The 26,940-nt window shown below is 52.1% G+C and overlaps 1 protein-coding gene across 1 annotated transcript; it reads left to right on the forward strand.

Moving 5' to 3' along the window:
• Positions 1 to 1,513: 1,513 nt before the first annotated feature.
• On the forward strand, positions 1,514 to 26,905 carry IGSF10 (immunoglobulin superfamily member 10). The gene is made up of 7 exons (XM_066347366.1): positions 1,514 to 1,711; positions 3,673 to 3,867; positions 4,405 to 4,534; positions 6,343 to 6,733; positions 15,959 to 20,221; positions 20,773 to 21,673; positions 24,913 to 26,905. Exons 1-7 carry the CDS (start codon positions 1,635 to 1,637, stop codon positions 26,819 to 26,821), a joined length of 7,866 nt encoding a protein of 2,621 aa, XP_066203463.1. The 5' UTR covers positions 1,514 to 1,634; the 3' UTR covers positions 26,822 to 26,905.
• The last annotated feature ends 35 nt before the right edge of the window (positions 26,906 to 26,940 follow it).

Consider the following 26,940-nt stretch of genomic DNA (forward strand, 5'->3'; position numbering starts at 1 on the left):
AAAATCCTTATCTCCCTTCCTTTCATTAAAATAAAAAAGGAATGAAATCTTAGCATCTGTGACAGCATGGATGGATCTAGAGAGTGTGAGGCTAGGTAAGTTAGAGAAAAACAAATTCTATGTGATTTCACTGCCACGTGGCACCTTAAGAACAATATAAATGATAGACAAAACAGAAACAGACTGGGAGACACGCAGAACAGACTCACAGCTGTCAGAGAGGAGGGGGGTTGGGGGCTCCCTGAAAAGAATGAAGGGGTTAAGCAAAAATAAAACAAAGCACAACAAACCTCATGGACATCGGCAAGTGTGGTGATTCCCAGAGGGGAGGGTGGGAGGAGGCAGAAGAGGGTGAAAGGGGAGTAAATGGTGATGGAAGGAAGCTTGACTTGGGGTGGTGAGCACACAATACCACATACAGACGATGTATTACAGGCTTGTATATCTGAAACCTATAGAACTTATTGACCAATGTCATCCCAATAAATGCAATAAAACACTTCAGGGAGCCACAGAACCGGGAGCCATTTCAGGGAGGACAGCGCGTGGTGATTAAAGCACACCTTGCACCCAAAGACCCATCTGTCAACAGGTGGAGGAGGACACCCTGGGCATGGACGCGCCACCACTGTCACTGCCGTGACCCCGCCGCCCCGTCCGGAGAAATCCCGGGAACTGGAAATCATGGAAACGCGGTGGCAGCGATCCTGTCAGCGACCGAGAGCGGGAGGGTCGCGCGTTACCCATCCTGGTGCCGCGGGCCCCGGCGACGCCCCCAGACACACAAGTCGACGTCACCCCACTCCAGCCCCGCCTCCGTACCCTCGGCTCCGCCAGGTCCCGCGACCCAGGCTGCTGAGCGGCGGACGCTGCGCGCGCCCGAGCCCACGGGTCACCTGCGCGGAGGTGAGCGGCTCCGCCACTGCTTTCCCGCGACGGGGACAGACGCGCGGCCAGGGGCTCGCAGGGAGCGGCGTTGGGGGTGCGCGCGGCAGTCCCGGAGAGGGAGGAGCAGAAAGAAAATTGGGCAAAGTCACTTTTTCAATGACTGCCGCCGGGGGCAAAAGACACACTCTGAGCAGAGATTTATCAGCGGCTGGGACTCTTCTGGCTGTGCTCAGGGCAGGTTAGTCCCCAAAGACAAACTGAGGAGAAACTCCTGGGACCAGGGGGTCGAATGGAGCAGTATAAAAACAGTTCTTTTTAAATGAGCTCTTAAGGAGAATTAAAGTTGAGGGAGGAGAACAGACATTTAAAAATCTCCACTTTGCTTTTTGTTTCTGAACAACAACTATAATAAAGGAACCGGCTAACAGAGTAATTTTCAACCTTTTTACACTCAGGGACGGGTGAGAATAGGAGAATTATTTCAGGGACCGCTAAGGCAGAACTCACCCTGAGCCTAAGTGAATTCGACTATGATCACTGGGTCTGTCCTCTTCATACAGCATCTAGGGGGTGAATTCACTCTTTCACAGACGGCTGGAAATTTCTAGCGGACGGGGTGCCTAGACTGGCGATTGAGAAACAGGAGCCTCCGGAAGTGTCTCCAGGGCGTTCCTCCCCAGCTGCAAGCCAGAAAGACTGAGCCACTGGCTCTCTCTGGGAGCACACCTGGCTCAGGTTGGGATACAATGTTGCAATTCCTGGAAAGATGTTCTGTCTCTGCGGGTGTCAGGAGAGGACTCAGGACCAGGACAGAAGAGCTCAGGTATTGTCAATTTCTATTTCACTGTATTCCTCTTCGGTGTGCAGACCATGCCTCCACTATCCCTGTTTTTTTACATTGTTGATTCTCGTTTACATAGCCCTCCCATGGGCATGCCCACTCCTGTTTCCTAGCTGAATAGGAGACTCCTCTGCGCCCTGCTGCTACTTTCCGTGCTCATTTAATGAAAAGAAGATGGAAATGTCTCCGGTCAGACACAGCCGTTTATCATGTTTGTAATCAAACAAAGGCGGTCCTGTGATTAGTCTTGCATTCAATTTTAATTTCTGCCACATTCTAATAATGATCCCATCATCTTTACATCGACAGGCAGATACAAGTAATTCACCATCCATGTTGTTGCTTAGATAGTTCGTGACCAGCTGACGGTTGCTGGCAGACTCCAAAAGATGCGTTACAGAGAGGCCCTGGCCGGTTGGCTCAGCGTGTGCCTTTTTGGACAAGGTTTAAGGATACATTAGAAAGAGATTTATTCACCCTTCCAATGGATTATTCTAGCTCGTAAAAATGGCTTTGAAGGAGGTTTAATAAAATGAAAACACAAGTACAGGATGGAACAAAAGTAGGTCTACAGTTGTTTGTATTAACAATAGTTAATACAAAACAATACAAGAATAAACTCCGTGTTTTGTGTATTCACAACTGTAAACCTACTCTTGCCCTACCTTATATTATAAATTTAATGATAAATATGACAAAATTTAGTTTGGTATGCACACATATACACAGAAATATATATACACAATAATATATACTGCTCACAGAAATTAGGGGATATTTCAAAATGAATATGAAGCAATAAAAAAAAGAAGCATTTGATTTTTAAAAAAATTTTTTTTTGTATTTTTCTGAAGCTGGAAACGGGGAGAGACAGTCAGACAGACTCCCGCATGCGCCCAACTGGGATCCACCCGGCATGCCCACCAGGGGCGACGCTCTGCCTACCAGGGGGCGATGCTCTGCCCCTCCGGGGCATCGCTCTGCCACGACCAGAGCCACTCTAGCGCCTGGGGCAGAGGCCAAGGAGCCATCCTCAGCGCCCGGGCCATCTTTGCTCCAATGGAGCCTTGGCTGCAGGAGGGGAAGAGAGAGACAGAGAGGAAGGAGGGGGGTGGGTGGAGAAGCAAATGGGCGCTTCTCCTATGTGCCCTGGCCGGGAATCGAACCTGGGTCCCCCGCACACCAGGCCAACGCTCTACCGCTGAGCCAACCGGCCAGGGCCTGATTTTTTTTTTTATTAAACAAGAACACCAGAAAAGCAAACGACCAAAGAAAGTTGTTTGATTATGCAAATGAGATGCGAAACCAACTTTGATTTCATTGGTGCAAATGTGCCCTACAAAAGGCTGAGACCCCTGGCGTATCCGCACGTTCCCTGGTCCCCTCATTTTTGTGAGCGGTGTATGTATAAAAGGCTGGAAAGTATGTAGCAAAATGTTAATGATTATATTTAGGTGGTGGAAATATAAGAAATTTTATTTTTTTCCTATTTCTTTACAGCTTCCAAATTTTCTATCATGCACAGGTATTAGGTTTAGAATCATTGTTTAAAGTTAGTCTAAAAGAACGAAAGTATAAACAGGACACGAAGCCTTATGTATTTCCGTTGGCACAGTATCTTTATTATGGTCTTAATTTTCTCGTTTTAATGAATCCCTGAGCAATAGGGTATGCTGCTTTTTATGAACAAGTGGAAAGCTGTGAAGGAATTTTCACAACAGAAAGCACCCCACTTGATCACAAAGCTCCGTGTGAGGCCAGCACACACTATGGCTTTGTCCAGAGTAAGTTTTACTAAAAAAGTTGTAAAAAAAAAGGAAAAATATTACTGGCCACTGATGACTCCTCAGGAAGCTCTCCGAGATTACCAGGGCTGCTGTGTGAGGTTGTAGTGGGATTTTGTTCAGACCACAGTTTTCACTCCTGGTTGTGATGGTTTCCAGAACGCGAGGGAAAGGGAGCGGAATGAGCCGCGTGCTGGTCTCCTTGGCGGCCATCTGCCTGGCGGCCACCCCGGGGGGCGAGGCCTGCCCTCGCCGCTGCGCCTGCTACGTGCCCACGGAGGTGCACTGCACGTTCCGGTACCTGACCGCCATCCCCGCCAGCATCCCGCCCGACGTGGAGCGGATCAACTTAGGGTGCGTGGGGGCCCGCGTCCTGTTCCCTTCTTGAGGGATTGCCCCACAAACAAACAAACAAACAAACGAAAAACAACTCTTGGCTCTGAATCCAAATCGCTTGCCCATGATTATGAACTCAGGCACCTGGTTCTCAACCAGTACTGTATGATAATGAACTCCACTAGGACATGTAGTAAAAGAACAGGCTGAAATGCAGTGTGTCCCCACAGACGGGGTGGGGTCGTGGCATTCCGTAGGAAGGAACGGGAGCGCACAGCCGCAGCACAGGAAAGAGATGGAATGGGACACGTTCCAGGAGGGTAAACGACCTGATTGCACCCGACACTGCAATGGTGGAGGGAGGACAGATCGCTGGGCAGCCTCTGCTGCATTTCAATAATATTTCAAGCATTAGATTATCTCCCTAGAGCGCACGTAAAACAAGAGTGGCACTGGGGTGTGGGGAGGGGGTGTGTGCGTGCGTGGGTTCTGCTTTGACACTTGAATGTTAATTGATAGTTTTTGTTTAAGCCAAGGATGCCATTTTTATTGCAGGTACAACAGCTTGGTCAGATTGACAGAAACAGACTTTTCTGGCCTGAGTAAGTTGGAGTTGCTCATGCTCCACAGCAACGGCATTCACACGGTGCCCGCCAGGACCTTCTCGGATTTGCAGGCCTTGCAGGTGAGACTTGGCCGGGTAGGGGCAGGTGGGCGAGCTCAGAGGTTCCTCCAGAAACTGCCTGTTCCTACAGCATCCAAAAGCCAACAGCTCTAATTGAGAAGTAGACATCAAGGGACAATGTCACAGAACCGGTTGGTTTCTTTTTAAATGCAACAGTGGGTGGAAATTAGAATAATAAAAAATAAATCTGAGGCAAGTTTTCTCATACCTCAGGCTGGTAAAAAAAAAAAAAAAAATTAATACTTAGTGATTACTAATCCTTTAAAATTTAATCCTTAAGGATTACTTCTAGGCATGGACAGCTGGGACCCATATGTAGTTCCTAAAAACAATTGCTGTCTTGGAAGTTAGCTTTCTATACAGCGATATACTGTTTTAGCTTCACTTTATTTACTTATTTCATTATTCCCCTGCCTTGTTCAAAAAACATTTTTAAGTTGTGGAGACTTCCAAGAATGTGTCATACACTCTTTAAGAATTATCGCTCCAGTGGGTAGGAAGTAAAGGCGATATGTATGGAAGGGTAAGAACAGAGGGAGCGCGGTGAAAGGCAGACACGTAGATCAGTATGTCTGCTGTTATTGAGGAGGGGGTGAGGCTTCCGAGAAGCTCACAAGTCACGGTGTCTATTAATTCTTTATAAATAAAAATTAATAAAACTACTGTTCAGGAAGAACACAACCACATCTGACGTTAAATCAATCTGTCTCTCAAAGCTCTGAATAAAATACAGGGCAATAAAATAAATTAATCCATTGATATCCTTATAAAAGATAAAATGCCGAGGTGTGTAGAGCCTCAGACATCACACCGAGACGTAGTAAAGCCGTAGAACCAGGATGCTGCCCATTGGCTTTACTCAGGCTTTATTTGGAATATCTGTGTTCAGAGGACTAGATGGCATACATATCCTCCATGAAATTCTCTGCACACTATACTCTTGACTGAGGTTTTTGTTTTTTTTGTGTGTGTGTATATTTCTGAAGTCAGAAGCGGGGAGGCAGACAGACTCCCGCATGCACCTGACCGGGATCCACCCAGCATGCCCACCAGGGGGTGATGCTCTGCCCATCTGGGGTGTTGCTCCACTGCAACTGGAGCCATTCTAGCACCTGAGGTGGAGGCCATGGAGCTGTCCTCAGCGCCCGAGCCAACTTTGCTCCAGTGGAACCTTGGCTGCGGGAGGGGAAGAGAGAGATAGAGAGAAAGGAGAGGGGGAAGGGTGGAGAAGCAGAGGGGCGCTTCCCCTGTGTGCCCTGGCCGGGAATTGAACCCAGGACTTCCACACGCTGGGCTGACGTTCTACCGCTGAGCCAACTAACTGGCCAGGGCCTTGACCAAGTTTTGAGTAGATATTGAGGACCACTGAGTTTGAGATGGTACTCCCAGGTAAGACTGCGGCCAAAGCTCTTCTATGTTGCCAGCTAAATTTTTCTTTGCTTATTAGGGAATTTGGCATTCCACAAAAGCACTCTCCACAGAGATAACAGATTAGGAAAAATTGTGAGAAACCATTGTTTTTACTAGCATTTCTTTGTCTTTTCTTTTTGGGAGAGAAAGTATGTTGAACTAGTAACTGGAGAAGAACTTGAAGAACCCCCCAACACCATTGAACTAGTCACAAATTATTTTAATTTTAATTCAAAATCAGTTACAATCACAGTACTCACATTTGCAACTACTCTGCTTGAATCAGAACTGAAACAAGGTACACCCACTGTGTCACAGGCATCTCAGCATATATTTTATTGATATGCTTTTCCCTTTTGTGACCATCCCTTTGACAAAATAAATCTTTTTATCGTTAGGTCTTAAAAATGAGCTATAACAAAGTGCGAAGACTTCAGAAGGATACTTTCTACGGCCTTAAGAGCTTAACACGGTTGCATATGGACCACAACAACATCGAGTTCATAAACCCAGAGGTGTTTCACGGCCTCCCCTTTCTCCGACTGGTGCACTTGGAAGGAAATCGGCTCACGAAGCTCCACCCAGACACGTTTGTCTCTCTGCGCTACCTCCAGATATTTAAAACATCGTTCATTAAGTACCTGCACTTGTCCGATAACTTTCTGAGCTCCCTCCCTCAAGAGCTGGTCTCCTACATGCCGGATCTGGAAAGCCTCTACCTTCACGGGAACCCCTGGACCTGTGACTGTCATTTAAAATGGTTGTCTGACTGGATTCGGGAGAAGCCAGGTATCTATGTTGTTTATTTCTTTGTCCTAATGCAATGGGAGCCACCTGCCCGGAGGTGCTTTACCCGTAAGTGAGGAGGCCAAAGTGATTTAGGTGGGGGGGGGGGGGGGGAGAGTCTAAATAATAGTTCGGTGATAACAAATTCTCTTTATTCACTCATGAATTAATTGCTCATTGTTTCAAAGGTCAGCTATCCAATCAGCACACCTCGTTTTTGGTAAAATTAGGAATTAAGAAATGTATGTATGTTTTTTCGTCCCCAAACCCTGAGCCATAAACACCCTGCCCTCTGCTTATCTTCCCTCCAGCCGTTCGGTCAGTATATAATTTTTGAAGCTCTATTTAAGGTTCCATGCCAGGCGGTGGAGATACACACTTCTAGTGGGTTACAGATGAGCAAACGGAGTATGAAGTGTTCTTTGATGAGGAAAGCAGAATTGATCATGAAGAATGCCAGGTTCTTTCGGTGAACCAGTAGTTGTAAACCTGTATATAGGAGCCCATGGAGAGCATAGGGATCCAAGAACAAATAACACAGATACGGTCCCTGCCTACGTGGAGCTTATGTTCTTATGGGGAAAACGGGCAAACAACTAACTGCACTGTTAATTATTAAAACCTGGCCCTGGCTGGTTGGCTCAGTGGTGGAGCGTCAGCATGGTGTGTGGAAGTCCTGGGTTCCATTCCTAGTCAGGGCACACAGGAGAAGTGACCATCTGCTTCTCTACCCCTCCCCCACCCCTCCTCCCTCTCTCTCTCTCTCTCTCTCTCTCTCTCTCTCTCTCTTTTCTCTTCTCCTCCTGTAGCCATGGCTTGAAAGGTTCGAGCAAGTTGGCCCCGGGGAACTGAGGATGGCTCCATGGTTTTGCCTCAGGCACTAAAATAGCTCAGTTGCCAAGCAGTGGAGCAGTAGCCCCAAATAGCCAAAGCATTGCCCTGTAGGGGGCTTGCCCAGTGGACCTGGGTCAGGGCACATGCGGGAGCCTCTTTGTTTTCCTCTCTGTCTCTCACTTAATAATAAAAAAATTATTAAATCCTGATTAAGTTATTTAAATTAAGTCCTTATGATAATGACAGAAAGGAACCCCTTGATTTTGCCATCAAAGGGGGATGGTTGGTTACTTTGGAAAGAATGCCAGGAGCCAGACTGCCCTGTGGGGAGGGATGTGGGATGGGGAGCAGGGGCACAGTTCGCTCTCTGGAGAGGTTCGGCTTGAAGTGCGGGAGGAAGGTGGCAGCCAGACAGATGTGCACAAACAGGACAGAGGCCCGAGCGTGCTCAAGGTGAGAGGAGGTGGTTGAGAAGGTGGCGACTTCGCAGGAGGGGGCGGATCATCAACAGAGCGAGTCCCCTGAGAAGCTGGGGGGACGGGAGATCCAGCTGTCGCTGGAGGGATTTTCCTTAGGGGGTAGGAGGAGAGAGGCGGACGGGGTGGGCCCAGAGGCGGGCGCACCCCTAGGTCTTGTGAGGTAGACCGCTGACGGTGTGTCCTCCTTCATGAAGTTGTGGGAGGGGTGACTGAGGGAGGTGGCCGGAAGGGGTCAAGGTTGGAAGCTTGAGAAAAGTGGAGATGGTTTCAAGTTACTACTGTGAAATATATAAATATTTATATATAGTGTGCATATATGTGTGTGTGTGTAGACCTTATATATAAGGTCTACTGGAAAGTTCTGTCCGTTTTATCACAACAAGTTTCAACACGTAAGCACGTTTATTTGGCGCGTGCGAAGCGATAGTGTACCCATGGCTACTGATAAAGTTCATTTACGCCACTGTATTGTATACAAATTTCAACAAGGAAGAAATGCTACAGAAGCATGTAGAAATTTATTGAAAGTGTTTGGTGAAGGTACAGTTTCTGATAGGACATGCAGAAGATGGTTCGAAAAATTCGAAACAGGTGATTTCGACCTTTCTGATAAGCCTTGTTCTGGGCGACCATCTTTGATCGATGACGATGTTGTTAAGACCATGTTGGAGCAAGATCCTTTTCTGACAACATCGGAGATCGCAGACAGGCTTAATTCAGCTCATGAAACCATTTCGGACCATATTCGGAAGATAGGATTGGTGTGGAAATATATTATTTAATAAAGTTTATTGACGGTAAGAAAAATTTGTATTTTGTTTTATTCCAAAAACGGACAGAACTTTCCGGTAGACCTTATATATATATATATATATCATATATATATAATCATATACATATATGTGTGTATGTATGTAGTCAGTTAATGTAACTAGTCAAAAGTTAATAAAAAAAAATTAACTGAACATTGTGAAGTATATTAGGCCAGTCGTTATCATCTTTGCTTTCCAGGAGTTTAGACTCTTGTCGGTCAATGTGCTAAACCCATAAAATTAAGACAACCAGGCTGTGAATGAAAAACATCCGATACTCATCCTGAAGATTTAGTTCTCCAGGAGCTCAAAGTCAGCAGAAGTCCCTCTCCGACAGAAAAGGAGAGACACCGGGCTGGGGTGTAACAGGTGACACCGACAGGAAGAGAAGGGGCAAGGCGGAAAGAGGCAGGGAGGTGAGGCTCTCAGTCTGTGCTCGACGTTGTGCCGGATGCTTGCCAGTTCCTGCTCGCGATGACCCTCAGGTGACAGGCGGAGAAACTGAGGCCGAGAGAGGTTAGGTGTCTTGGCTGAGCCATGGAGACCCTTTAGGCCTCCGCTTTCTCACCTGTCACCCAGGAATAATGATAACTGGAAAGAATAATTAATATAACACGTGCAAAGTGCCTGGCACAATGTATGCGACAACGTAAGCCACTCTGTAAACAAATGTTACCGGTATTTTCTTTACCATCCGGGTCACACAAGCTACAAAAATCGAAAAGCAGAGGCCCCAAAGTCCAGGTCTTTTTCTAACAGGCATTTGGGGTGGGGAATCTGCTTTGAACAGAAAGGCAGGTATAATAAGTTTCGTGACCAGGGCCATGAACAGCCCAGCTGACCTGGCATTCGGCAGGTAGAGACCGGGAAGGTGTTTTGAAACCAATCGGCGGCAGGGCTGAATGCGAGGCTAAAATGTTTGCATTATCATCCTTTAAAAAGAGGAAGATTTTACAGGGAAGGATTTTGAACGCAGTTTCCCACCGAGATGCTTCTTAGGGATCATGCGGGATCCCAGCCAGAAAGTGCCCGGGCTAGTGTTTAATTTGAGCCAGCTTGAATTCAGGTGACCACACCTGAATGCAACTCCATGAGCAGATGGCAGTGGGTGGCGGGAGGTACCCACACTGTCCCGTGGCATGATAAATAAGGGAGGGGTGAGCCTGGTGTTTCCTGGGGCTGGGAGCTGAGTCACGGGGGAGGATGGTGTGCAGAGGGAGAGAAGACGTGTCTGGGGAAGTGGACAGGGAGGAAGGAAAGAAAGAAGATGAACCGCCAGGAAAAGTAATGTCTACCCAGAGAGGCAGTGGTTGTGTTCCGTGTCTACGAGGTGTAGAAACTTGCCATTTTACTAATTACATGCGCTGGCAAGCCAAATTCGGCTGGTATAGATTCTGTTAGCAGGTACAAGTTCCTCAGGTAGAAGGTCACGGGCAGACGTCAGCTGTGTGTGTCCTGGAGTCCGGGGACGGGCCAGCGGCAGCCCGCCCGCCGCCCCCGGTGCTCACCCAGTTCTCACGGAGAGTTTTGCTGGGACGCACGCAGCCATGCCTCGTTGTCACAAAGCCTCTGGGGCTGCTATGGTGCTACAGGGGCATGGTCGAGTCGCTGCATCTGAGACCTGTGCTCCACAAAACCGACAACCTTGACCGCCTGGCCCTTTACCCCGGCCCAGCGGCCAGCGCCCGAGCTTCCAGCCAGCGCATTAGCCTCTTCCTTCCTTTGCGACTCTCAGCGACCCAGCAATCCCAGATGCACGTGGCTCAGCTGCCCCGCCCTGACCCTTCCCAGGGCTGCACTTGCAGAGCTGCGCCTGCCTGCCTTGTGAAACTGGCCTGGGCCCTGGCCGGTTGGCTCAGTGGTAGAGCATCGGCCTGGCGTGCAGAAGTCCTGGGTTCGCTTCCCGGCCAGGGCACACAGGAGAAGCGCCCATCTGCTTCTCCCCCCCCCTCCTTCTTCTCTGTCTCTCTCTTCCCCTCCCGCAGCGAGGCTCTATTGGAGCAAAGATGGCCCGGGCGCTGGGGATGGCTCCTTGGCTTCTGCCCCAGGCGCTAGAGTGGCTCTGGTTGCAACAGAGCGATGCCCTGGAGGGGCAGAGCATCGCCCCCTGGTGGGCAGAGCGTCGCCCCCTGGTGGGCGTGCCGGGTGGATCCCGGTCGGGCGCATGCGGGAGTCTGTCTGACGGTCTCTACCCGTTTCCGGCTTCAGAAAAATACAAAAAAAGAAAAAAAAAAAAGAAACTGGCCTGGCACCAGGCCCCCAGCCAGCCAGCGCCAGCCGCCCTGCCTCTCCCAACACATACACAGTTGAGAACATCCGGCTGTGAGGAGTCCTTTTCCTTCCCTGTGGAAATCAGGTCACCACCTCCTCTCTGCTCTGGAATGAACGTGTTATTATGAGTATTTGAGTCTGTTGCCTTTTCCTAAGCCTAATTTATCTATCCTTCGCCCCCAGAATGTGCCTAAGACATAGTAGGTCCTCAATCACTTTTGTTAAACGCAGCTTGGATCAGTCAGGTGGCCATTCTGATGGTGAATACAAAGGTCTCCCACCCACCAGTGGTCTCAATATGTATCCAAACGTGTGTGTGTGTGTGTATCCTATATACTGATTATATATATATATATATTATATATATTAGCCAAACCCATTAGGGTTCATCTCTTTAAGTCATATCCTATCTATATATCTATATCTATATCTCTCTCTATATATATATATATTAGCCAAACCCATTAGAGTTCATCTCTTTAAGTCATATCCAAATAAGCAAGTGTTCTCCCTTTGACTGTGATGCTTCCATGATGATCCTACAACACTCAGGAATCAGTCACATCAACTTGTGCTTTGAAATTTTTTTTCATGCATTTCCTGAGGTGTGACAGTTTCTTGTGCTTCCCCATGCCTCACCTGGAGTGTGAGGGGCAGTCTTTGTGTTTTTTCTGCATGCGTCTCGGTGGTCCAACGTAACAGCGCTTCATCTACTGTGTTCTTCCATTCTGAGGTTCCCAAGGGCTCCTGGAGTGGCTTGTCTAGAAAATACGGATTCGTGGCCATTTCTCTGATACGTGTTTGTCTTACAAATATTCAATATCTGTCCTGCCGCTGCTGCTGTTTCCACTCTTTTGCATACATAATAACTTCTTGTCAAAACATAGTGTGATCTTCGTGAAAATGTTTTTAAGTGGCAGATCTCACATGGGTAGTGCCTACAGGGCGTGGAACTCAACTGAAGAGAGAACATCAATGAATATGACAGCATCTGCAAGTGTGGAGGTAAGTCTAACAAGACTGACAGGCTTGGCTGCTCCCAGAAAACACTTCCCAGTGTAAGACCTCGCTCAGTTTATGAACAAACAGGGTCGTAGAAGTAGGCCTGCCCCCCTCCCTCCCGACGTCCGTACATGGCATCCATCGGCTGAGCACGGGGCCTGCAGCCTTGCGGGAAGACACACTATAGACACACCCTCCTCGCCGTGGGGGATGGGGGGTAGGAGAGGATACACGGGGGGAGTGGGGGGCATCAGGATGTAAACCTGGCACCCCGGCTGGAAGAGTGCTGTCCTGGCTGGGCCCTGAGGCTGTGGGGCTTGGGCAGTGACAAAGGGGCGTGCCAGACAGCAGGTGCAGGGGGAGTGGACGCAACAGCACATGCCAGAGCCCGACAGGGCACGACAGAGGAGGGCACGGGAAGCAGGTCGTTGTCACTGGCACCTAGAGAGATACAGAGAACGGAAGTGACATAATCCGATTTGCATCCGAGACAAAACACTTGCCTGCTGACTCCGGTCCGGGTGCCAGCACACCACGTGGTGCACCTAATTCTGTGACCAGCTGCAGTCAAGCCGAGGGCCGCCCTGTTCTCTGCTACGGCAAGGTCTGAGCCCCGGCACTGTTAGCAGGTAAGGGGCACAGCGGCTGGCAGGCAGGGACTGAGGGGAGCCCCGGGGGCGTGCTCAGAGGCTGTCTGGCTAGCCCGCTCCCCGCTCGGCATGGGCTTAGACTCCAACATTTCCCGAAGAAAGCCGAGTACCCAGATCGATGTGGCATTTATCTGTCACACTCAAGGACCTACCAAAGGGTTTTTTTTTTTTGTATTTTTCTGAAGCTGGAAATGGGGAGAGACAGTCAGACAGACTCCCGCATGCGCCCGACCGGGATCCACCCGGCACGCCCACCAGGGGCAACGCTCTGCCCACCAGGGGGCGACGCTCTGCCCCTCCGGGGCATCACTCTGTTGTGACCAGAGCCACTCTAGTGCCTGGGGCAGAGGCCAAGGAGCCATCCCCAGCACCCGGGCCATCCTTGCTCCAATGGAGCCTCGCTGCAGGAGGGGAAGAGAGAGACAGAGAGGAAGGAGAGGAGGAGGGGTGGAGAAGCAGATGGGCGCTTCTCCTGTGTGCCCTGGCCAGGAATTGAACCTGGGACTTCTGCACGCCAGGCTGACGCTCTACCATTGAGCCAACCGGCCAGGGCTAGTACCGAAGGGTTTTGAGTCCTTGCTCAGAGGGACTTCCATAAGCCTTTGAGAGGACCTGTGCATGGATGTGGGAAGAAGATAGGTCCCCATCCAGCCACTCTGGCAAACGTGATCTAAGTAGAGCCCTCTTCTAACTGCCGTGCTGAGGCACGAGACAGGAGCTACTCCATGGACAGTGCAGAGTCCCGGCTGTGTTTGGTGTGAAGTAAAACCCGGTACCTCTTACCAAGCATTTCAGTGACTGGGCCTTTTCCAAAGGCTGACCACAGTGGTCTTTATCAACGGCCAGGTAGGTGATGTGGGGGCACATGCAAGAGGGGGTGTCTGTGACTTGGAAAGGCTTAGGCTATTCCTAGTGCCATTCCTCCAGGCGTCAGATTTCACCAGTGTCCGCCCTTTACAGGGCTGTCCCACAGCCTGGGGACAGTTCTCCCTCCTTAAGCCTGACCCTCCTCCAATGAGCCCATGCATACCCCAGTCAGACCAGGTCCCAAAGTCAGACTGTGTCTTCCTTCACTCGCTGCTCAGTCGCCCTCCCTGTCCGAGCACACCCTCACCACCTCCTCCTTGGTTCTCTCTGCCTCACTACCTCCCTCACTCCTCTTTCCACACCTACAATAAGCTAAATCAGGTCAGGATATCTGGCCATTTAATAACTGTTCTTTTGGCTCATGGGTTTTTGTGGTTTTTTTTGTACTTTTCTGAAGTTGGAAACGGGGAGGCAGTCAGACAGACTTCCGCATGCACCTGACCGGGATCCACTCGGCATGCCCACCAGGGGGTGATGCTCTGCTCGTCTGGGGTGTTGCTCTGTTGCAACCAGAGCCACTCTAGCACCTGAGGCAGAGGCCATAGAGCCATTCTCAGCACCCGGGCCAACTTTGGTCCAATGGAGCCTCGGCTGTGAGAGGGGAAGAGAGAGACAGAGAGGAAGGAGAGGGGGAGGGGTGGAGAAGCAGATGGGCGCTTCTCCTGTGTGCCCTGGCCAGGAATCAAACCCGAGACTTATACTCTGGTTTCTCTTCAGATCGCATAAATCTTTCGCCTTTTAAACCCGGGACTCCCGCACGCCAGGCCGACGTTCTACCACTGAGCCAACCAGCCAGGGCCTTGGCTCATGGGTTTTTAAGTGCCATCCAAGGACTTATAAATGACAGCTTGTCAACTAGGTTACCTTTTTTTTGGTGTGTGTGACAGGGAGACAGAGAAGAACAGATAGACAGGAAGGGAGAGAGATGAGAAGCATCAATTCTTCGTTGTGGCACCTTAGTTGTTCATTGATTGCTTTCTCTTATGTGCCTTGACGGGGGGGGGGGGGGTACAGCAGACAGAGTGACCCCTTGCTCAAGTCAATGACCTTGGACTCAAGCTGGTGAGCTTTGCTCAAACCAGATGAGTCCGCACTCAAGCTGGTGACCTTGAGGTTTTGAACCTGGGTCCTCCACATCCCAGTCTGATGCTCTATCCACTGTGCCACTGCCTGGTCAGGCTCAACTAGGTTATCTTTTAAAGGACAATGAAGTTCTTTGACTCAGAAAATTAAAATGAACAAATAGAACTAAATCACTGTTAATAAAAAGTGACAAATATAAATATATGCCTGTTATTCTGTTTCCCCAGATAAGGAAACTCTTCACTCAACTAATATTTATCAAGTATCACATATATATCAGGCATTTCCCATAAGACAGACAAAAATTCTTGTGCCTAAGAATATAATATTATGAGAGGATACATAGCTAATAGGTTTGATTGTTTGTTTGTTTGTTTTTGTATTTTTCTAAAGTGAGAAGTGGGGAGGCAGACAGACAGACACCCACATATGCCCGACTGGGATCCACCCGGCATGCCCACCAGGGGGCGATGCTCTGTCCATCTGGGGTGATGCTCTGCTGCAACCGGAGCCATTCTAGCGCCTGAGGCAGAGGCCAGGGAACCATCCTCAATGCCCAGGGCCAACTTTGCTCCAATGGAGCCTTGGCTGTGGGAGGGGAAGAGAGAGACAGAGAGGAAGGAAGAGGGGGAGGGGTGGAGAAGCAGATGGGCACTGAGCCAACCGGCCAGGGCTCTTTTTGTTTTTTTCACTTTTTATTTTTATTAAATGAGAGGAGGGGAGGCAGAGAGACTCCTGTCTGTGCCCTGACTGGGATCCACCCAGCAAGCCCACTAGGGGGCAATGTTCTGCTGGTCTGTGCTGTTGCTCCATTGCTTGGCAACTGAGTTATTTTTTTTAGTGCTTCAGGTGCAGGTCATGAAGCTATCCTCAGCACCTGGGGCCAATGTGCTTGAAACATCAAGCCATGGCTGCAGGAGAGGGGAAGAGAGAGAGAGAGAGAGAGAGAGAGAGAGAAGGGGACGGGGAGAAGCAAATGGTGCAGAATCAAACCCGGGACATCCGCATGCCGGACCGACACTCTACCACTGAGCCAACCAGCCAGGGTGGTTAGACAGGATGTTTTTTAGAAACCAACACAAAGACCAAAAAAAAGTAGGAAACTTTCTATGAAACGCTAAAATTTTCAAATTGTTTCAAATTCTAGCAGAAGCTATTTCTTCAAACAGTTCAAATTTTAATGCATAAAGAGCTCACAACGGGTAATAACCCAGTTGTCATTTTTCCTAGATGTAGTCAAATGCAAAAAGGACAGAAGCCCCTCCGGTCCTCAGCAGTGTCCACTCTGCACGAACCCCAGGACCGCCGAAGGCAAGCCCTTAGCCACAGTCCCGGGGACAGCTTTCCTGTGCACCAAGCCAGCCATCGACCCGTCTCTGAAACGGAAGAGCCTGCCCGTTCTGCACGACAGCCGTTCCGGGTCCATCTCTCCCCAACATTTCATGGTGCCCTTTGGCTCCCTCGCTGTGAACATGACAGACCAGTCGGGGAACGCGGCTCACGTGGTCTGCAGGATCCAGAAGCCCTGGGGGACGCCGTCCGCGGCCTCCACGGAGGACAGTGACCACATCCGGCTCACCGCCTCGTTTGCTACATCTCTGACGTGCGACATAGACGACAGCCCCATTCAGCCGGCGTGGCGGATCCTGGCTGCGTACAGCGACTCTCCCCTGAGGCTGGAGCGGGGCCCCCTGCTGGCGGACACACCGCAGCTCGGCTACCAGTACCGACAGGTGGCCGCTCGGCCCGAGGACACCTTCACCCGCGTCGAGGCCGCCCTGCGCGCGGACCCTCCTTGGCTGCTGCAGGACCGCGTCTCCTTGCAGCTGAACAGAACCGCCACCACGCTCGGCGCCCTGCAGATCCGCTACTCCAGTGCCACTCAGGTCACTCTGCCCAGGGCCGGGACGGGGCCCGCGGGACAGCCGTGGACCATGATTCCCCGGGACGACAAGACGAGGCTGCAACGCACCGTTCTGGTCGGGGGGACGCTTGACCTGGCCTGCCCCGGCCAGGGCGACCCCGCCCCGCGTTTCGAGTGGCTGCTAGCTGACGGGAGTCAAGTGAGAGCCCCTTACGTCAGCGAGGACGGACGAGTCCTGATAGACGAAGGTGGGTCGCTGGAACTCCAGACGGCCGACAGTTCCGACACGGGCGTGTACAGCTGCATCTGCACCAACGGCGCGGATGCGGATGTTCTCACCTACCGGGTCACCGTGGTGGAGCCCGGCATAGAACCCGGTCACGAAAACGGGGCTCATCACACAGCCTTCGCCGGTGACACGCTTGACCTCCCATGCCATTCCACCGGCATCCCGGACGCCTCTGTCAGCTGGGTCCTCCTGGGAAACACGGTGCTCGATCAGTCTTCGGGAGAGAAGCAGATTTTTAACGGCACCCTGAGAATATTACAGGTCACCCCGGAAGACCAGGGCTATTATCACTGTATTGTGGCCAACCCGTCCGGGGTCGACGTTTTGGTTAACCGAGTTTCAGTCAAAGTAAAACGGCCGAGCCCAGTCGATCCTAATGTAGAAACAGATGGATCTGGGTTTGACGAGCCCAAGGCCAGGGTGCGCCTGCAGGACCCGCCAGCCCCCCGGCCCCTGCCGTCTGCTCCGCTGGGAGGTGCGGCCAGAAGCCGGGCCTCGAGCACCGGCAAGAAGCACACCTATCGGGCGCTAAGGCCCCGGCAGCGTGGAGATTCGACAAACCGACGTTTTAGGGAACACAGGATGCTGTTCCCTCCCTCTGCCCGGAGGATCGACCCACAACACTGGGCAGCGCTTCTGGAGAAAGCTAAAAAGAAAACTGTGCCACAGAAGGAAGACAATACCACAGCGAGGCCACCACCACCAGTCACCCAACTCCCGAAAATACCCAGCGAGGAAGCGGATGCTTCAGGCATGCTCCCTCCGGACGAGGGGTTTATGGTCCTGGCCACTAAGCTCCCCAGTGGTCGGGCAAGGACAGGGCCTGCTGATTCCGGGAAAGCATCCTCTAGCCCCACGGCCACTGTCACTACTGAAACCAACGTCTCTCCAGATGTCAGTCCGCATGTACTGCCACCTGAAAAACCAACAGATGTTGAACTATCGGCTACTGTTAAAACGACAGCCACGTCAAAGACCGTGAGCCCAACCCCATCAAGCAAAATGCAAGACGCACATGGCCAACACGCACCCACTGTCGTTCGACTCCCTGCGGCCACTCGATTTCAGGAGGCTGACGGCATCGGGGAGAGAAGAGAGGGTCTGCAAAGCGTGCCCCCAATCACAGCGGGGGTGGTGGTCAGAGCTGTCAATACCCAAGTGCTCAGTGGAGCTGACAGCAAAGCTGATCTATTCTTAGCATCAGAAAGAGGCTCGGCTGGTCACCAGACCCCTGTAGCAGGAGGCAGTGACCCCAGAAGCAATCACTTCCATGCTCACCTTACCCAAAGGCTCAGCGCCTCATGGCTCCCTACGGGCCCACACAGTGCTGCTCAGTCCCAGCTACAGAATCCCAGAAACAGCACAGCCCACAGCCCGCCGTCCAGACGCCTCGGCAGACGCAGGAAAGCTTGGGGAAGGGGGCGAGTCATCGGCCCGTACAGAACTCCGGTCTTCCCGCGGCACAGAGACGGCTTCGTGAGGCCGACACCCCGGGGAGGCGCCGCCGCGCTCTCGGCCCCAGAGCTCGGGGTGGCGTGCCCGTCCTGCTCCCCGAGGGAGAGGCCCAGCACGGCCGGAGCAGCCCTGTCCTCTCCAAGCCCCTTCCCCGTCACCCTCCCCAGAGCTGACACTGTCCGGGTCACAGCAGAAGCGTCCACCACGCTAGTCTATACTCCATCGTTACCATCTGATAACAAACCAGACGGAGACACTGAGAAAACAACACCCACGGTAAAACACTTCAGCGCCGAAAGTACCCAAGCGATCCCGACGGGTTGGGTCATGACGCGTGCTCCGACATCTGTGACGACGGGAGAAACATACAGAGCAACTCTCGCTCGCCCACGCGTGTCTGACACGAGTGACACGGACAGAGAGTCAATGGCTCCGCCGCCCCTTCCAGGTCCTGCCGAACCGTCCAGGGCTACCACGGCAGCCATCACAAGATCTTCAAGAAGGCACACTCCCTGGCATCAGATCTTTGCCAGTAACCGTATCCAAGCAGAGAGGTTGAAGGAGCAGCAGAAATCTGGTTCACAAGAGCACACAGCCACAGGGCTTCCCCAGGTGTCTCCTGCTTCACCCACAAGTCCCTCTCTAACGCGGGCTCCAGCTCACCGCGATGCCGCCGAACCCCACAGTCCTGGACGTCCCCCCGCAGCGAGGGAGCCGCCCTTCCCTCCCACCTCCCCCACGCTTCCTAGTAGCTCGAGCGAGGAGGCAAGAACGACCTTCACGTGGATGCGCACGGCCACGCCGACACCCCCGCCTCCGGCCCCCGCACCTGTCGTCCCCGGTAACCCAGCCGGACCCGGGACACGCAGAGCGCAGAGCAAACAGGAGCCGCGGAGCAGGAGTGCCCCGACCAGCTCCCCCGGCCAGAGTCTGGAAGTCACCTCCCGCCCTGCTGTGACGCTTCCCACTCCAGACGCCGCAGAACCCCCCGCCGAGCCCAGCGTCTCTGCTTTCCTCCGCGTCCCCCTAGAAAACACCGCCAGGATGTCCGGCACCACCGATCGGCATCCAGGAACACGTCCGAGGTCAGAGGCAATTGCAGAACCCCCCCAAGAGACTGCTCAGGCCTCGGGGAGCCTGGTGGCTTCTGAAACCACGTCGTCCAGCACACGATACCAGGGGACCACCGCGAGGATCACGACCATCAGACACTCAGCCACGCCACCATTCCCGAGCGGCAGTGCCACTCCAGTGCCCGTCCCCACCTCCCCTCCCCCGCGTAACCCAAGCGCCGTCACCCACAACGCGGCAGCTCCCGTTTCCTGGATGGTACCAAGAACCCCGTCCGAGCCTCCAGCACCGTCAAGGGACAGCGCTAGCCCACGGCAGTTCCCAGCGGAGGCGGCCACATCTCCCAACGCCAAGTCCGCCACCAGAACGGCGGACGCTGCGGACGCTGTGGACTCCCGGCTGTCACGTGTGCCGGCGCGAACCACAGTGAGGCCGCAGCGTCCTCAGTGGACTCCTCCCCGCGCGGCAGAAAGCCACTCCTGGCGAACGTCCCGCCCAGAGGTGGCTCGGAAAGGCAGGAGGCCAGGAGGGAGCCTGCTGCCCGGCCCAGGCTCACCGGGGGGCACCGCGCGGGCGTCAGACTGGGATCCACGGGAGACCGTGATGAAGAGTGGCTCTGATGAGACGCCGGTTCGGGAAACACCCTCTGAGCCCCGCCCCTCGGAGCCTTCGTCCGGGAATCTGTTCGAAAGGCCCAGAATAGTTGGAGGGAAGGCGGCAAGTTTTACGGTCCCGGCTAACTCGGACGCCTTTCTTCCCTGCGAGGCCGTGGGACGTCCCCTGCCCACCATCCACTGGGCCAGAGTCTCATCAGGTATCTGAACGCTTGTCTGCTTTGGTTAGAAAGCAAGGGAGAGGACTGAGCTCCCAGGCTCCACTTCCAGAGTCAGCGCCATTTCCAGGTTCCCTGAGATTTGGAAACTGTTCGTGTCCTCACTCGACATTTGCTGCATGACTTTCTTGCTCATTAGAAGGCTTTTAAAATATATGTTAAGAATATATATATGATATATATTAAGAGTATATGTAGAATATATATATATATATATATATATATATATATATATATATATTTGAAATGCTTTGAAAGTAAATCCAAGGATATGTGGTTGAAAAAGAAGTAACTACCATTTTGTTGAACCACTGGGCTTTTAAATTAAAGTTATGGGGATTAAAAAAAACAAACAAAAACCAATCCAGAAATAGTTTTAGCAGTGTGAAGACTAGCTGTCCTCATTGAAACCTGTCTGTTCTGGTAGGTAGCCTCACAGAAAGATAGTTTTCCTGTTGAGACCTTCACGAGAACGGTGAGTGCTTTCTGTGTGAGCTCTGATGACCGATGGCCGCCCGTATCTTTCTCCTCAGGGCTGGATCTGTCCGCGAGGGAGCAGGACGGCCGGTTCCAGGTGCTCGCCAACGGCACCCTGTCCATCCGGAGGGTGGGCCTTCAGGACCGCGGACAGTACCTGTGCTCCGCCTCCAACCCCTTGGGCCGAGAGCACCTTCTGGTCACCCTGTCGGTGGTCTCCTATCCCGCCCGGATCCTGGGGGGACACGCCAAGGAGGTCACCGTCCACTCTGGAGGCACCGCCGAGCTGCGGTGCACAGCTGACGGCAGGCCGAGGCCCGTGGTCTCCTGGGTTCTCGCCAACCAAACGGTGGTCTCGGAGTCCCTGCCAGGGAGCGGGCAGGCCCTGGTGACGGCCGACGGGACGCTGGTCATCCGCAACCTCACCGTTTACGACCGGGGCTTTTACAGATGCGTGGCCAGCAACTCGGCCGGCCGGGACTCGCTGCTGGTGAAGCTGCAGGTCATCGCCGCCCCGCCTGTCATTCTAGAGCAGAAGAGGCAGGTCGTGGCGGGGACCCGAGGGGGAAGCCTGAGCCTGCCCTGCACCGCCCAGGGGACCCCGCAGCCCAGCGTGCGCTGGGCTCTCCCCGACGGCAGCCAAGTGAAACCGTTCCAGGTAACCGACTCCAACGTGTTCGTCTTTTCAAACGGGACGCTGCACATAAGGGACGTAGCCTCCTCCGACCGGGGCACTTACGAATGCATTGCTACCAGCTCCACGGGCTCGGACCGAAGGGTGGTTGTCCTCACCGTGGAAGAGCGGGAGACCGTCCCCAGGATAGAACTGGCCTCTCAGACATGGAATGAGGTGAATTTTGGGGACAAGTTACTACTGAACTGCTCAGCCACTGGCGAACCCAAACCCCAAATAATGTGGAGGCTGCCGTCCAAGGCTGTCGTCGACCGATGGCACAGGTAAGCCACAGCTCTGTGTGGAGACTGTCCTCTTTATCTGCTCGGCTGGGCACCTTCTGAAACGGAGTGGCCCAGTGACACCAGTGACACCGCCGAGAGCACGGCTGTCGTCAACCCAGACCCTGCACGGACACGTGACCCTCCCTGAGGAGTCCTCATGGATAGAAAACAAGACGCTATCTACAACCATGGTTCTCACATGCCTAACGCTAAAGGCTGGCTTCTTACTGAGTTTAAATAGTTAGAATCAGGCCTGACCTGTGGTGGCGCAGTGGTTCAAGCGTCGACCTGGAATGCTGAGGTTACTGGTTTGAAACCCTGGGCTTGCCCGGTCAAGGCACATATGAGAGTAGATGTTTCCTGCTCCTCCCCCCTTCTCTCTCTCTCTCTCTCCTTTCTCTAAAATGAATCAAGTCTCAAAAAAATTTTTTTGTAAATGTTTAAAAAAGTAGTTAGAATCAGAACAAAAATCTCATCTGTGCTCATAGTTGTGACAGTTTTAAAATGGTAACTGTGTACATGCATTCCTAATCTCTTGATCAAAAGAGAATTTTTTCACTTCAGTCAGGTTCTGGAGAGAGGCACTCTGTTGTCTCACTCTTCCAAGTCTCCTAGTGAACACTAAACTTTAGTAAAAGCTGTCCTTAACAGCTTCCCTCTTAACACTGCGAAGCTCTTGGTGAGTGACAGCATTAAGACCCCCCAAAGGGGACTCAGGCGAGACCTCCAGCACTCTGATGTTAGACTCACCTGCTTCTCTACCATGTTGTTACAGGCGTGTTAACACTGACCTTCATCTGGTTTCCTGTATAGTTCAAGTCATCTTTGAAAAGTAATAATTATAGTGTATGACTTACTAATTTTTTCCATTTGCATGACTATACAATGATTTTCTATTAATATGACAAAAAAGATGGGGATAAGTACACTTTATATATTTGCTTTTTATGAACAGAAAACGCCATGCAGGACACACTTAACACAATCAATAGATATAAATCTCTATTCCTGCTAAGTTGACTAGATTTTTTTTTTTAGCGTCACACTACAAGTTGGTATTAAATGTCAATGAATATAACTTGTGATCATTAATTCAAAAAAACGAGAGTGCTTACTTGCAGGTTTTTCAAATAAGCCATCAAAATTACTTGACCTAATGTTAACTGAAATTAGATTTAAAATGAAAAAATACCGAGGTATGAAACGTAAACTTTAGAAATAACGTTTACTACCTGTATAGCCATCAAATATGTTCAGTGCTTCGTCATATTTTGCAATTAATATCATCTCAGCATTTTTTTTGCACCTTCAGGTAATTCTCTTTTGTGCAATTAAACCAGTTAAATAAGTCCCAAGGCACCCGACGATGCCTCTTAAATTCAGTCCCACATAATTCTAACTCAGGCGGTGAGGGCGTGCCCGGAACTCCGACTGCAGGGCGTGGTGCTCAGACCGGGCTGCACAGGACAGTCAGCTTAGAAAACGAAGAGTCCAAAGGTCAAGGCCACGTTCCACACCATTTGAGCCAGAAACTCCAGAAGTGGGATCCAGGCATGTGTAATTTCATAGTACACGACTGATTTTAATGTGCAGCCAAGGGCGAGGACCCTTTGCAAAGGCTCTGGCCCACAGAACAGCAGGTGGCACGCAGCTGGGGGGTGGGGGGGGTCCCAGAACCAGTCCTGGGAGGGGAGCTAGGTTACAAAGTCTCTTTATTCATTCTTAAAGCCGGAGAGCGGGGACGACTTGAAGATTTCAGAGTAAATGCCCAGCTCCTGGCTGTCTCTACTACCTTGATTATGGGTTTATCTTGGTTTACATACTAGAAAAGTTTCTTCCGTACCTGAAATATTAAAACAAAACAAAACACCGGCTTGTTTTGTAACATTTTACTATAATACTCTCCATACATTTTTATGATGTTTGCTGGAGAAGAAAAAAAAAACGGCTCGAGGCTGTTTGACTTGGTTAGCAGTTAGGCTGTGAAAAGCTGTCCACACTTTTCTCTCCAGTTTAACCTGCCTGCTTAGCTCATGTTGCCAAAAAAAGAAAAAAAAATCAGAAGGAAAACAGATTTTTCACCTAGGGGTGTTCTTGACCATGTTTTTAGCATCTACTCAAATTTCCACTGATCTTTCTGAAAAACTCAGCTAGGTTTAGTTTTAGCGGGAATGGTCTGCCATCTGGTGGTTGACTGTGGTAACGGCAGCTGTGTAGCTGCTTGGGTCGAGGGGAGGGTGTTCCATGCAGTTCAACAGAATGCAGGGACCAGTCACTTCATAGCCCCTCACTCGGGGCACATGCTACAGCAAGCTCCCAGCCAGCCTTCCACTGGCATTTTCTCTCTTCACAACAAAGAAGGACTTATTTTCTAACCACGTAACGCTAGATGTTTTGTTGCTAATATCTCCCTTAAAAAGAATAAGCTGGCGGCCCTGGCCGGTTGGCTCAGTGGTAGAGCGTCGGCCTGGCGTGCAGGAGTCCCGGGTTCGATTCCCAGCCAGGGCACACAGGAGAAGCGCCCATCTGCTTCTCCACCCCTCCCCCCCTCCTTCCTCTCTGTCTCTCTCTTCCCCTCCCGCAGCCGAGGCTCCATTGGAGCAAAGATGGCCCGGGCGCTGGGGATGGCTCCTTGGCCTCTGCCCCAGGCGCTAGAGTGGCTCTGGTCGCAACAGAGCGACGCTCTGGAGGGGCAGAGCATCGCCCCCTGGTGGGCAGAGTGTCGCCCCTGGTGGGCGTGCCGGGTGGATCCCGGTCGGGCGCATGCGGGAGTCTGTCTGACTGTTTCTCCCCATTTCCAGCTTCAGAAAAATACAGAAAAAAAAAAAAAGAATAAGCTGGCATCTTAGTTCTAATAAGTCTGCAAATTATTTACTGACATATTACAGAATGATCCTTTGATATCTGAAATGGTCAAGGAAATCATGTGTCTAAGACTCCAATATTTCCAGCATTCTCCTCACCATTATAATTTTTAAGAAAATTCACATAGAAAGGAGATTCATTAGCTGTCCTACTGAGAAATACTACTTATTTGCACTAAATTATACCTATTGTATTTAATTCATTTCATCTTTCGGTAAGAGGCCTCGAAGACAGTAACTAAGCTGTACCGGTGTTAATTTGACTGCAAGGATTTAAGGAAATGTCCGTGAAGCTGACCCAGCGTGAGACAGAGTCTGCGCCCCCCCACCCCGTGCCGACCTCTGTCCACTCTAACCAGTCTCTTCCCTTCCCAGGATGGGCCGCCGGGTCCAGGTCTACCCCAACGGGTCCCTGGCCATCGGCTCCGTAACAGAGAGGGATGGCGGCGACTACCTGTGTGTGGCGAGAAGCAGACTCGGGGAGGATCTGGCCCTGCTGCACGTCCGCCTGAAGCTGAAGCCGGCCACCATTGATCACAAGCCGCATTTCCAAAAGCAGGTGTTTCACGGGAAGGACTTCCGAGTCGACTGCAAGGCCTCCGGCTCGCCGGCGCCCCAGATCTCGTGGGGCCTGCCCGACGGGACGATGGTCAGCAAGGCCATGCAAGCCGATGACGGCGGCCCGGGCCCCGGGAGGTACACCCTCTTCGACAACGGGACCCTGTACTTCGGCCAGGTGGGGACGGCGGAGGAAGGCGATTACACTTGCTACGCCCAGAACACCCTCGGGAAGGACGAAATGAAGGTCCATCTGACCGTCCTCACAGCGGCCGCGCGGATCAAGCAGAGGTCCCGGGCCAACAGGAGGGCCAGGGCTGGGGACACGGCCGTCCTTGACTGCGAGGTTGTCGGGGAGCCCGCACCGAAGATATTTTGGTTGCTGCCTTCCAATGACATGATCTCCTTCTCAAAGGACAGGTACACCTTTCACGCCAACGGGTCTCTGTCCATCAGCAAGGTCCAGCTGCTCGACTCTGGCGAGTACCTATGTGTGGCCCGAAACCCCAGTGGGGACGACACCAAAGTGTACAAGCTGGAAGTGGTCGCCCAGCCTCCGCTCATCAACGGTCTGCATACGAACAGAACTGTCGTTAGAGCCACCGCCGTGAGGCATTCCAAGAAACACCTGGACTGCAGGGCCGAGGGGTGGCCAGCTCCTCAGATCACGTGGGTCATGCCCGACAACGTTCTCCTCACGGCCCCCTACTACGGGGGCAGGATCTCGGTCCACAAGAACGGGACCTTGGAAATCAGGAACGTGAGGCCCTCAGACTCGGCCGAGTTCGTCTGTGTGGCTCGCAACGAGGGCGGGGAGAGCCTGCTGGTGGTCCGGCTGGAAGTTCTGGAGATGCTGAGAAGACCAACCTTCCGGAATCCATTCAATGAAAAAATAGTTACCCAGCTTGGAAAGCCCACCGCACTGAACTGCTCCGTGGACGGAAACCCGCCCCCTGAGGTCATCTGGATTTTACCAGACGGCACGCGGTTGCCCAGTGGACCGCCGCACGCCCCGTATCGGAGGGCGAGCAACGGCTCTCTCTTGATTCACAGAACGACCCGGGAGGAGGCGGGAAAATATCGGTGTGGGGCAAGAAATAAAGTCGGCTACATCGAGAAATTAATTGTGCTAGAAATCGGCCGGAAGCCGGTTATCCTTACGAATGCGCTGGGGACCGTGTACGGCGTCAGCGGGGAAGCCCTGTCATTGCACTGCGTGTCTGATGGGAGCCCGAAGCCAAGTGTCCAGTGGACCGTGCCCAGCGGTTACGTCATGGACAGGCCTCGGGTCAGCGGGAAGTTCCTCCTGCACGGAAACGGCACCTTGGTCCTCAGGGAAGCGACGGCCCACGACAGAGGGAACTACGTCTGTACGGCTCACAACAGCGTTGGCCGCGCGCGGATCACTGTGCCGGTGATGGTTGTCGCCTACCCGCCCCGAATCACCAACCGCCCCCCGAGGAGCATCCTCGCGAGGACCGGGGCAGCCGTCCAGCTGCCCTGTGTGGCCCTGGGGGCCCCCAAGCCGGAGATCACATGGCAGACGCCTGACCACGCCCTGCTCTCGGTGGCCAACCAGGGGGGGACCCGCGGAACCGGGCCTGTCCGGCCACAGGGCGCCCTCGTCATCCCGAACCCCCAGACCTCGGACTCTGGGACCTACAGGTGCACAGCCAAGAACACACTGGGTAGTGATTTTGCAACAACTTACGTGCAAGTCATCTGACACGGGAAACCAGATTCTTTCAAACAGAGTCAACATCTGGACAGCTTTGTTACTTTTTTTGTTTTGTTTTGTTTTTTGGAAGAACTTTAATCAAAGGCAGCCACAGGCGTGTAAATGAA

The sequence above is a fragment of the Saccopteryx leptura genome, chromosome 8 (genome assembly GCF_036850995.1).
Source record: "Saccopteryx leptura isolate mSacLep1 chromosome 8, mSacLep1_pri_phased_curated, whole genome shotgun sequence".
NCBI lineage: Eukaryota > Metazoa > Chordata > Mammalia > Chiroptera > Emballonuridae > Saccopteryx > Saccopteryx leptura.